Source organism: Eubalaena glacialis, chromosome 1, assembly GCF_028564815.1.
Source record: "Eubalaena glacialis isolate mEubGla1 chromosome 1, mEubGla1.1.hap2.+ XY, whole genome shotgun sequence".
In the NCBI taxonomy this organism is placed as follows: Eukaryota; Metazoa; Chordata; class Mammalia; order Artiodactyla; family Balaenidae; genus Eubalaena; species Eubalaena glacialis.
In genome coordinates this window covers 15,820,089-15,832,971 of record NC_083716.1, presented here as the reverse complement: position 1 = coordinate 15,832,971, position 12,883 = coordinate 15,820,089, and the positions used below count along the sequence as shown (strand labels likewise).

At 36.3% G+C, this 12,883-nt stretch overlaps 1 protein-coding gene across 2 annotated transcripts in view; it reads left to right on the top strand.

The window, feature by feature from the left end:
* FHIP2A (FHF complex subunit HOOK interacting protein 2A) overlaps nt 1-8,737 on the top strand; it is a 34,613-nt gene extending 25,876 nt beyond the window's left edge. Inside the window, exons 14-17 of one of the 2 annotated variants that reach the window (XM_061193065.1) lie at nt 2,335-2,478; nt 7,428-7,568; nt 7,915-8,018; nt 8,122-8,737. In XM_061193065.1, coding sequence (XP_061049048.1) covers nt 2,335-2,478; nt 7,428-7,568; nt 7,915-8,018; nt 8,122-8,227 — 495 coding nt within the window. In that variant the 3' untranslated portion in view covers nt 8,228-8,737. The remainder of the gene's footprint in view (nt 1-2,334; nt 2,479-7,427; nt 7,569-7,914; nt 8,019-8,121) is intronic. The other variant, XM_061193073.1, reaches the window with a different exon arrangement.
* The last annotated feature ends 4,146 nt before the right edge of the window (nt 8,738-12,883 follow it).

Sequence of the window (12,883 nt, the reverse complement as noted above, 5' to 3'; positions counted from 1 at the left end):
GCTTTTGCACAGCAAAGGAAACCATAAACAAGACCAAAAGACAACCCTCAGAATGGGAGAAAGTATTTGCAAATGAAGCAACTGACAGAGGATTAATCTCCAAAATTTACAAGCAGCTCATGCAGCTCAATATCAAAAAAACAAACAACCCAATCCAAAAATGGGCAGAAGACCTAAATAAACATTTCTCCAAGGAAGATATACAGATTGCCAACAAACACATGAAAGAATGCTCAACATCATTAATCATTAGAGAAATGCAAATCAAAACTACAATGAGATATCATCTCACACTGGTCAGAATGGCCATCATCAAAAAATCTAGAAACAATAAATGCTGGAGAGGGTGTGGAGAAAAATGAACCCTCTTGCACTGTTGGTGGGAATGTAAATTGATACAGCCACTATGGAGAACAGTATGGAGGTTCCTTAAAAAACTAAAAATAGAACTACCATACAACCCAGCAATCCCACTACTGGGCATATACCCTGAGAAAACCATAATTCAAAAAGAGTCATGTACCAAAATGTTCATTGCAGCTCTATTTACAATAGCCAGGACATGGAAGCAACCTAAGTGTCCATCAACAGATGAATGGATAAAGAAGATGTGGCACGTATATACAATGGAATATTACTCAGCCATAAAAAGAAACGAAATTGAGTTATTTGTAGTGAGGGGGATGGACCTAGAGTCTGTCATACAGAGTGAAGTAAGTCAGAAAGAGAAAAACAAATACCGTATGCTAACACATATATATGGAATTAAAAAAAAAAGAATGGTCATGAAGAACCTAGGGGCAAGACGGGAATAAAGACACAGACCTACTAGAGAATGGACTTGAGGATATGGTGGGGGGAAGGGTAAGCTGTGACAAAGTGAGAGAGTGGCATGGACATAATATACACTACCAAATGTAAAATAGATAGCTAGTGGGAAGCAGCCGCATAGCACAGGGAGATCAGCTCGGTGCTTTGTGACCACCTAGAGGGGTGGGATAGGGAGGGTGGGAGGGAGGGAGACGCAAGAGGGAGGAGCTATAGAAAATATGTATATGTGTAACTGATTCACTTTGTTATAAAGCAGAAGCTAACACACCATTGTAAACCAGTTATACTCCAATAAAGATGTTAAAAAAAATGCTTTATTAAATATTGGGGTGTGGTTTTATAAAGAAAATTTTCTATTGAAAGACAAATAGTTTAAAACTCACAAGATATTGAAGAAGTTGGTTTTTTAATCATTTTAAATGTTTTTCTTTTAAAAGTTGAAGTTAGTGCTTTGTGTAAGAATATGTTTTAATCTCAGTTAATTTGTAAACTAGAGATGATAAAGTAATTTTGCTTTATTGAATAAGGACAATCTGAAAAGGGAGAAAGAATATGGAAGAAAACTATGCTCTAAATTTCTTTTGTTTAAATTCAAGTAAATTACATATCCGGGAAGACTTTAAAATTTTATTTTTATTATAAGAGATATTCTTGTGCTTATAAAAATCAAGTAAATTACATATCCGGGAAGACTTTAAAATTTTCTTTTTATTATAAGAGATATTCTTGTGCTTATAAAAATCCATATTGTGTATCCTGCTGATAAACTGTGTAGTGAGGACCGGTTTCCACTTATTTCCAATCTGTCACTGACCAATGCTTTTGTAAAATATAAAAAAATGAAAAGAAAAAACACAGAATACAAGCCCTGATTATTTTATAGATTGAACAGATGTAAAATTTACTCAGTGAAATTGTAAGAGAAGTTTCTAAACTTGCTCTCAGGTTTTGTACTCGTCTCAGTGCAGTGGTAGTGAACAGTTTTCGGACCACACTTAGAGCAGCCCTGTTTCCTCCTGACAGTCATAGCAACGTGCCTGAGTAAACACATCGGAGGAAAGTCAAGTTTGCCTTCTCAGGTGCTGTGTATCTGTTCACCTATTTTATATATTATATATATTTTAGAATAGATTTGAAAATGTGGCTAAGACTTGCTTTGCTTTTTAAATACTCGCTGAATCTGTGATGAGAATAAGTAAAAGATTGAATTCCTCTAAAGGAAAGAGCATAAGCTCAGCAGTGAAAGGGGTACTTTGGTAAAGTTAAAATCTGCCTGCTTTCGCATCAACGTGCTGGGACTGGTGGTTGTGACCTGACCTTGTGCCTCTCTCCAGTCAGCGTGTTATCTGGGTCATCCTTCTCCCCTCTTCCATGGCACCTCACACTTAGCAGACACTTAGCATTCAAGTGGGTTTCTATGCCTATTGGGGAAAATTATTTCTATTTAATCTCCATTTGTTTTTGTTCAGTTCTTCTTTAATGATCCAAATACTTTCTCCCTAGTTCCGGGACTACTGTGCTATCTGCTTAAGATGGGAGTGGCCTGGGTCTCCAAAAGCATTGGAAAAGTGCAATTTAGAAGCAGCTTTCTTTGAAGGTCATTTTTTGAAAGTTTTATTTGACAGAATGGGAAGAATTCTTGATCAGGTAATACGTTTTAAAATATTAATTTCCATATTATTTTGTTGCCATTCACCATGAGTTCTACCCACATCTTAGTTTACATCTTCAGTAAAGTAGTTTTATTGTTTTCTTTTTCCACTAGATGACTTTTTCATAAAGCTAGACTGCCAACAACTGGTGGGTTTCTGATGCATTCGTTATGGTAAAGCTTTTATTTGGCCTGACAGCTGTTACAGAGTTGTATGTTTACGTCTCATTGTAGGTCATTGTCTTAATAACCTTAACACCTTTCGGCAGTGCCTAGAGTGCTTTCTTAGAAAGCCTTTTAGTTAGTACAGTTAGTACAGATAAAGGTAGAGTGAAACTTGTTAGGTTTAATTCAGAAGACCTTAAATGTTATTTCAAATCGAATCTTGAGAGCTCTGGTCTCGCTAAAATTATGGAACAGTATCAGATGGACCTGCTTCTTCAGACAAAGAACTTGTGAATGATACTCATTCTCATATGGGGAGATGCAATTTAAAAAAGGTTAATTTACTTAATCCAAGGTAGCTAAAAATCACCATCCGCCGGTATGTTGCTATGTCTCTCTCATTGATTGTCAGGAGAACTGAATTTGGGATTATATCAGTAGAACCCCTCTCTCCATCTCTCCTTGACATACAAAGTGACGATAGAGCTTTGAAATGTTTTACACACTGGGATGGACACTTGAAATAAAACAATCTGGCATTAAACTTGCCTCAGCATGGAAACTGAGTTAGCCAATTTAGAATGAATTTAAAACTGTATATTGAAGTACTTGTTCATTTTAGCATTTTAGTTAAATATTTGTGTGACCATAGGGAGTTATAAAAGAAATTTACTCCACAAGCAGGCTGTCTTCAATAACCAGAAAGCCAAATAAAGAAATGATAATTAAGAAGTATTTCACTGGGTTGGACTTTAGTCAGCACTGTTTCTGATAGTAATCAATAAAGACACAGAGTAAAGTCCTTTTTTTTCTTTTAACCTCCTAACAACATGTGCTGAATTTCTAGTGTTTCATTGTTTGCTGATTTGTTGGTTGGTTTTTTTTGTTTTTTTTTAAAATAAATTTATTTATTTACTTTTGGCTTTGTTGGGTCTTCGTTTCTGTGCGAGGGCTTTCTCTAGTTGCGGTGAGCGGGGGCCACTCTTCATCGCGGTGCGCGGGCCTCTCACTATCGCGGCCTCTCTTGTTGCGGAGCACAGGCTCCAGACGCGCAGGCTCAGTAGTTGTGGCTCATGGGCCCAGTTGCTCCGCGGCATGTGGGATCTTCCCAGACCAGGGCTCAAACCCATGTCCCCTGCATTGGCAGGCAGATTCTCAACCACTGCGCCATCAGGGAAGCTCTGTTGGGTGGTTTTTAATACTTAACAACCAAAGTATTTAATCCAGCTACTGAAGGTATTATGCTGTAATACATCACGGCTGTGTAAACCTCCCAGGTAGTGGGGCTCATCAGTATATTGTGTTTTTGTGCTGGTTCTCTTGGCTTAGTTTGGATCTGATTCAACTAACACAGAAGAGACATTAACAATCAGTATCAAGTCAGTAATCTTTAGAAATTTTGACCGAAAGCACTCACAAGGAATCTAAATTTTAAAAAGTAGTTTCTGAATTGAGTGGAAAGATCCTCTCTGAATCCTCACCACACCTGAGCATTTTTCCCTTCAGTCTGTAGAGTGCTGACACAAAAGGATACCCTGGAGACAGAATATCCCGGAATGCTTACAGTTCTTTTTCGTTCACCAGATAGCTCTTCACAGTGCAGAAGCGATCATACACAGTGTCTCACTTACTCTTCCTGGAATCCTGAATGATAGGCAAGACAGTTCCTTGTATTATTGTATAAATGAGGAATCCTTAGTTTCAGTTCATGTGACTTAGTGAGCTGTGGAGCCTAGCCTCAACCCTTCTGTCTTTAAAACGCTTGATTTTCCAAGCCTTTTTGGATAAGGACATTATAATCAGATCTCAAAGATAATCATGAGTCCTGGTGTGCCTAGCGTGCTTGGTTTAATTTCATTTTCTTTCTTTTCTAAATGTTTTTGCTGAAGGTGATGTTTGCTTGTATTTTCTTAGTACATATATACCCCTAATAGGATCAGGGTAACCAGGCTGGGATTAAACATTACTATGGATAATTAATAAAGTAGCTAATTTCTGCATGTATAATTGAGAAGTTATGGCATCAGGTATTCATGACACTATTGTGTTGTCACAATGTTAATTTTTGAAAAATATAGTGTGTTTAGTATTGTTTTTAACCGTTGTGATTTTAAAAAGATAGTAAAAACAAAAGTCCATAGCAGAATGTAAAGAATACCAGGAAAAATATAGGGAAGCCCAAGTTCTTGTCCCTGCTCTGACGGTGAAAAATCTGAATTTGGGCAACTAAACTTAGCTGTTTGTCACATTTTCTTATTGTTAAAGTGAAGTTGATATTACTTGATTTGCTTGTAAGAATTATATGAAAAAAAGCAATTTAAAATACTTTAAAAAATATAAAATCTTGTTAAATGCATGTGTTATAAGAAATTTCAGAGACTCTCAAGTTGTTGAGATTTTTTAAAATTTGACTTATTTCTTATTATTTTGACCATCTACATACTTGGCCTTTAATAAAAGGGTTGCGACTGAGTTTGCACGTGACATCAGTATGCTTTTTTTTTTTTTGGCTGCATTGGGTCTTCATTGCTGCGCATGGGCTTTCTCTAGTTGTGGTGAGCGGGGGCTTCTCTTGTTGCGGAGCACGGGCTCTAGGCACACAGGCTCAGTAGTTGTGGCGCACGGGCTCTAGAGCACAGCCTCAGTAGTTGTGGCGCACAGGCTTAGTTGCTCCGCGGCATGTGGGATCTTCCCGGACCAGGGCTCGAACCCGTGTGCCCTGCGTTGGCAGGTGGATTCTTAACGACTGCGCCACCAGGGAAGTCCGACATCAATATGCTTTTAAGTCAAAGTTTATTATTCCAAAATTCAGACCTTGTATTTAGGGTGAGCTCAATCAAAAATGGGCCAAGTGCACTTAACGTGTCAGAAAAATCTGGTTAACTTTTATTTCAGGTGAATACTGTATAAAGTACAAATGGGAGGGATTCAAAATAATAGATACAAACAGTTGCTGATAACAACCCTCTAAAAGGCCAGCTTGTTTTAAAGTTACTGCTTTAAAGTAGAAGAAAGAGACCAGTGAAGTAGAGACCAGTTCAGAGTATGGTGGAACAGTTTCTATCTAGCTGAAATTTATCTTCATTTTCACAACATAAAAATATAATCTGGGACTTCCCTGGTGGTCCAGTGGTTAAGACTTTGCCTTCCAGCGCAGGGGGTGCTGGTTTGATCCCTGGTCGGGGAGCTAAGATCCCACATGCCTCTGTGCCAAAAAAACAAAACATAAAAAAAAATCATTTTAAATGATTTTGTCCACATTTTACCAAATGCATTCTTCTTAAAGATTTTTTTAAATGTTTCCTTTGTGCCTAAAATACAATTTAATGTGAATTCATTGTTTGTTTTGAACTGAGTCTTGGAGAAGGCTATTCTGTTGCAAATATTATCGAGTAGGAAAAGATGCCCTTCAAACTATCTTTTAATGGGAATCGTATCTCCTTTCATTTATCTTGCTTAAGGCTAGATTTTGAATAAGAGTGACTTAGGGGTAGTTTTTCTTCTTTCAGAAAATCTATGTTCATGTATCTAGTAGTAAGCAAAAAAGACTAAAATTGGACTTGAGCACAGGCCTTGAGTTTTTGTTCAAATAACAGTATCTTTGGTATCTTCTGGCACATGCTCAAGCATTTGCTGTCCTTTAATATTCACTTCTGGATTGGTATTCATTACGATCAAGGGCTTAAAAGCTGCTCAGTGAATGAGGGTAAAAGATTCAGATTCCGGTGTTAATATCAACTTGGTCCTGCATCACTTTTCCCTTGCTCCTGCTGCAGCATCTGTTTCTCACTCATCCAGTCACCTAGGTTCTTTCCAGCCTTCTCACTGAAGTCAGTTTTGTTTCAGCCACTCAGTTGCCTTTGGCTGCTTAGAAGAAGAAAACTGGAAGGGATAAGAGATTTCTGTTGAAAGTTCTAGGCACAATAATAGCAACTCTTTTTGTACATTATGCATTTCGCTTGGATTTTGACACATACTCTGTAAAGCACCTCCAAGCTGCTTCCTACGAAGAATAAACAGATTAAATATAAAAAAAACAGAATTCAAGTAAAATTGTGATACTACATACAAAAAAGTATATGAGGAACTACACACAGATGTACACAGACATTGTCTTGGAAGAGTTAATGCTCTTGCACAGTAAAGGAGGTGATCCCTGTCTTTAATCATGATTTTGAATCTTCTCGTTCACTTTTGAGGCATATGGTAGTTATTTCTACCCCCAAGTACTTTCATTCTGTTGACAAGGTTCTGTGATGTATATGACTTTGTTGTATACATGCTTTTGGTAATTGGCAGTAGTTTAATAATTTAAGAGACAAGGATTATCATTTCTAAAATTAGACTACTATAAAAGATTTTAATACCTTCCCTTCTATCTTTGGTCTTATATTTAACGTCTTCTATTGTTTGTAATTAATATTACATATGACTCTTCGGTGGGTTTTGATGACCTCTTGAACTATTTTACTACATAAAACAACCTGCATAAAACAGAGACATTCTGACTTTGTTATATATTTATTTTTTTCTATATGTTTATGTGCATACCTTTTATTTTAAGTTTTAGGACTGTGATATATGCACTTTGACTAAGGTGGTGCGAGCTAGAGCTAATTTAGTTATAGATATTTTCATTGTAGAAGAGCGTGTAGCGGGAGGAATGAGATGGTAGATTTTCCTTTTTCTTAAGAAGACAAATGGAAATGGTAAATTAAGTTGTCAGGTATATACATTATACATAATGTCAAATATCTTTTTGGTTTTTCCCTCTCCGTAGCCATATGATGTCAATTTACAAGTAACATCAGTGTTATCTAGACTTTCTCTCTTCCCTCATCCACACATACACGAGTACCTTTTGGACCCTTATGTGAACCTTGCTTCTGGCTGTAGATCTCTCTTCTCTGTAATCGTCAGGGTGAGTTATCAGTTTTGTTATGTTCTCTAGGATTGATAAACCCGACCAATTAACATCTTAATATCATTGTGTGTAATTAGTGTCACATAATAAAAAATATTATATATTTACTGTTTAGAAATAATTATTTTACTACAGAATGTGGAGAATAAAGATTCATTCTTTTAAGTGGTATATATAACTTCTGTATTTTAAGGGATAGCTATGAGTCCTTTGTCAAAGATTGTTATGTGAATAGTGAAAAGTGACAGTCTTCATTTAGTAATAGGAAATGGAGTGTTTTTTTATCCTGAAAATCCCCATGGAGGTGTTTAGGAACTGAGCTCCTTTTGTCCCTGTGACTCAGGTTGTTGGAGACCTCATGGTTCGAATCCAGCGTATTCAAGATTTTACTCCCAAGCTTCTATTAGTCAGAAAGCGATTACTTGGTCTGGAGCCTGAAGGCCCTATGTAAGTCAGCGTTTTACATGTTGTTTATCTAAAACTTTACCAAAACTTGATGATCTGCTAATACCCTGCGTCGATTGATTGATTGCCTGCTTTCCCTTCCCAGTATCGAGCACATCACGTTGCTGGAGGGTGTGATTGTGCTGGAAGAGTTCTGTAAGGAGCTGGCGGCCATCGCCTTTGTGAAATACCATGCTGCCTCCACACCATAAACAGCATCTTGCAAGTAACCAAGGGAACAGAACTGTTGTATGCATTTCATCAAAAAAGCCTCAGTTCCACCCAGCCACAAGAGGATAAAAAGCCTTTTTAAATGAAGCATTGCTGTAAACTGGACAGAACCATTCAGAACCCACTGAGTGGACACTCAGTACAATGTTGTGTGATGTTGACTTTATCATAATGGTTCTAGATATAAAGTTGCACATCTTTGAGTCCAGGATACAATCAAAGGAACTTCAGGAAATAAGCATTTCCAATGCCTGTGTGAAAAGCTGCAAAATTTCTGATGTCATGACTTTGATGATATTTCTGTTAATTTAATATCCTTTTAGGTAGCAAGGCATTTTGACATTCTCTGGGACTCAAATGCTTATATTCTTTTGGATTAATAAGTAGCAGGAAAAAAAACACCTAATTTTATAACTTTTTAAGGTCAGAATTCTTATCAAACAAAATATTGAAAAAAACTGTAAGTGAGAAAAAAATACAATTTAGGAACCATCAAGTGAATTAATAATAGAAGATAAAAATGTGTAGAGCACCATTAACTTTCTTCAGCTTTTCTAAGAATAACAATTTAATATGATAAAGAAATTCTTGATTAATATATATATATTTTTTAAAGAAACCTTCTTTTACTCTCTTGTGCACATAGCCACGTTAGTGATTGGTTTTCATGTATGGGTCCCAGTTTATTTAAACTTTGTCATTTTTGCAACAATGTTGAATTTGTGCTCACTGTTGGTAGTGTTTACTAAAATAGTATTTTTTAAGCTAAGTAACATGTATTGGGTTGAGACCCTTTTTTTTCTATCTCTCCCTCCCTCTCTGAAAATTGCTTTATAATTTGATTTTCTTATTGAAATGCATGGTAGCGTGTAGGTGGCAGCAATCAAAATGCCAATGGCCTCCTGAATGTTTACATTTTTTTTTTCCATTTTGTTCAGTCTTTTGTTTTAAATCATTCTAAAGAGATTTTGAAACAAACCAGCAAGTCTGACCTGTTTACATATGAAAGAACTTGGGTAAATTGGTATATGTGTGAATGGGTACGTGTGTAGGAACGTGTGGTGTGGGTAGTTGGCAAAGCTGCGCTGTGCACAGCATGCTGGTACTTGATTTACAAAATGGCGTTTGCTAATCCACTTTCTGTTCTTCCTTTAAGCGATACTTATCACTCAAATATTGCTTTTAAGCTTCCTTGGGTTTTTGTTTTATTTTTTCAGTTGAAATGTTAAGCAGCAGCACTTTCCTCTTTACCTTTTCATTTACTGATATTTGGGGGAGCAGACTAGGCAAACCTTCCAGCCTGAAAGGAACTGTAGCTGCCCGTTCTAAGAAGTTGTTTTGTGTAGCATGGTTGTATCTATACATGGTGTAGCATGTGTATAGAAGCCTGTTTTACACCTACTGCTAATTTTGTTGTATTCGTTTTCTGATTTATTTTATAGTTAGTTTTTGCTATTTATTAACAACAAAATGTCAAAAATTATGAATATTCTTGGCTCTAGAATGCTTACCACTGTTAAAACAAAACAAAAAAAACTAAATTTCTAATTTAATGCAAATCTCTGTTAGCTCACTCTAGGAAATTTATTGAGCGAAACAATGAGAAAACAGGTGGGAGATAGTTACTTTGTGCATGATTTTCTTTAAATGATTTTTAACGATGGGAAAGCATTATTCTGTTTGCTGTATTTATTGATGAAGGAACGCTGCAACATCTTCATTTTTAGATGTAGTTGTAGTCTACTTTGATGTAGGTGTACTTAAAATAGAACATTAAGAGATATTAGATATTTCTTAATGTTTTTGTAGCATTCGATAGGTGTAATGGCAATGATGTTACCTCTCAAACCAAATACGATTTTGTCCTTGATTTCACAGTAGGACCTTTTGGCTAATCCATGAAACCAAGCTCAGAGAAGCTTTAATTCATATTTGTGTGTGTGTATGCTGCTTCTTAAAAGATAATTATTTTCCTAAGTTATTGTAATGACTTTGATTTGTAATCAGCTAAAGCTTAAGGTATATAATTTGTTTCTCTTCTAAGTTTGCTGCTGTCTTTCCTTCCTTTCTTCTTCGTGTTTAGTTCAGACCTAGAGCCAGCACAAGTTCTCACAGTGAGTTGGATTTGTTGGTGAAACATTGTCCTCCATGACTAGCCATTTGTGTACTGTCTTTCAGAAGCTGACTATTTCTGTTCCTCAGTATTTGCAAAACAGTGACTGACGTGCACTGTGTTGAGTGGGCAGTGCCACCCTAGCAATCGATTGCCATGACAAATTCCAAACTGTACTTTAGCCTTGCTCCACATTGGTGTAAATGGGTATGCACATTCTTTTTTTTAACTTTCTGTCTTAACAGTATAGTCTTTGGGTTTATTTTTTTTAGTAATGAGCCACATTCTTTACGTAATAGAACTCAAAATGTGTCCTTAGCCAGCCAATTATCACTGTAGTACTCACATTGACTATGTAAGGTTCTCATAATGTATCTATCTGTGCAATATATAAGCTATGAGTGGATTCATAGCTTTGTGGTTTAATTGTACATTATTGTGTGTGTACATGTGTGTATATATATGTGTATATATCTATAAGGACCACAATCCTTAGCTTGCTTACACTGTTGCTAGTGTAAAGATTATTACACTTAATTTTACGGGGCACGAATTACGGAATTACTTCATAATTCATGGTAACATATTTCCATAAATTATTGCATTAATATACAATTACCATTTAATTATGAAGTTTATAGGTATTGACAGAAGTTACAGTGAAGTGCTAAAATCACAATTTATATGGTAATTATATTTTGGGTTGTACAATTAATCAAAGTATGCATGTCATTGTGACATATGATGTGTTAAAACATGATAGATAATCATATTTCTGGGCCCTGTAAAATAGTGTTACTATAATACTCTGTTTTGCCTCCTGCCTTGTTTACATTAAACAAAGGATATTTGGTAAATTTTTCTATTGTACATTGTATAGGTTACTGACAGTGTTACCAAGGCCTGGAAATCTTGGGCCATCTATGAAGAAACTCTTCAGATGGTGATTATGTACCTAATATCTCTTCAAAGGAGGTTGTGATCAAGTTCAACTTTTTGTGCTAACAATGCATGCAGGACTAAGAGGGATGATCTAAAAATAAATAACGTAATTTAAACAAAATGTTGTCTTATATTTTTGTAGAATTCGAATTGGAAACATTTCATTCCCTGATAAATCTAAAATAATAATTCATAACATACAAAAGGATATGACACACAGCAGTCAATGGTTCATTATAGCATTGATTGCAGAGAGAGAACAAAAAGGAATATATCAGAATATTTGTGGAGGGGGAATGTATAGCTTGAAAAATTCCTCTGGGTGAGCCTTATATATATTGATATTTTCCACCCCACTCCTTAATAACCATTTCCCTAAAGGAAGGAATGGTTATATAAGTCTTAGAAATATAATTCACTGTAAGCATTATTTCTTTTTTTTAATATAAGTTTATTTATTTTTGGCTGCATTGGGTCTTCGTTGCTGTGCGCAGGCTTTCTCTAGTTGCGGCGAGTGGGGGCTACTCCTCGTTGCGGTGCGCGGGCTTCTCATTGCGGTGGCTTCTCTTGTTGCAGAGCACGGACTGTAGGCATGCACGCTTCAGTAGTTGTGGTTCACGGGCTCTAGAGCGCAGGCTCAGTAGTTGTGGCGCACGGACTTTGTTGCTTCGCGGTATATGGGATCTTTCCAGACCAGGGCTCGAACCCATGTCCCCCTCATCGGCAGGCGTATTCCCAACCACTGCACCACCAGGGAAGCCCTAAGCATTATTTCTTAATAGATTTCTAACATATAAAAACTTTTCTCTTTAACTGACATTTAAAACCATTTGACTCTAGGCTTATTCCATTCACTTGAGTATTTGCCAAAGTCCCTTAGTTGGAAACTGAAAGAAACATGTAATACATGGCACAATGAGAAAGAGAAAAATCTAGTTATTAATCCCTCCTACCCATGATTCTTTTCAGCCAGTGTTCCTCAAAATAGTTTTAGAAGGAAATAAAGAAGGTAACAGGTTTAAGGATGCAGGGGAGGTAAGGTTTAGGCATTGAAGAGTTAAAATTACCTCATCTTGAGCTCCTTCGAAAGAAAACTGCATTTTAGGAATGCATAATCAGATCCCCAGTCCAAAAACCTGGTTCAGAATTTTGCAGTGTTCCATCTAGAAAACTAGTTATCTCAAGGGAATTTAAAGAATAAACATAAAATTGTTAAGGTTGAAATTTTGTTAGAGTAAAATCTTTCAAGTAAAAGCTGTACCTCTTTATCAACAAGAGGCAAAAACACTGTGTGACAGTTTGATGCTGAAGTTTCCATGGAAGAAATAGAATAGGTTTTAGTTGGTCTAAAGCCAGTTAGGAAAGTTATTACCTATGGGTCTCGCCTCATAGGAGACTGGTTTTTAAATTTACTTGATCTACACCCTACTACCCACATTAGAGAGATTTCATCTAAGCCTGTTTCACATACTCTTACGGTTTGACTGTTGTGCGCATTAGGGGTTTTATTTGTGTTATAATAGCATTTCTAAAAATGTATCAGAAATAGGATACTAACATGTCATCTAAAACCAAACCAAAA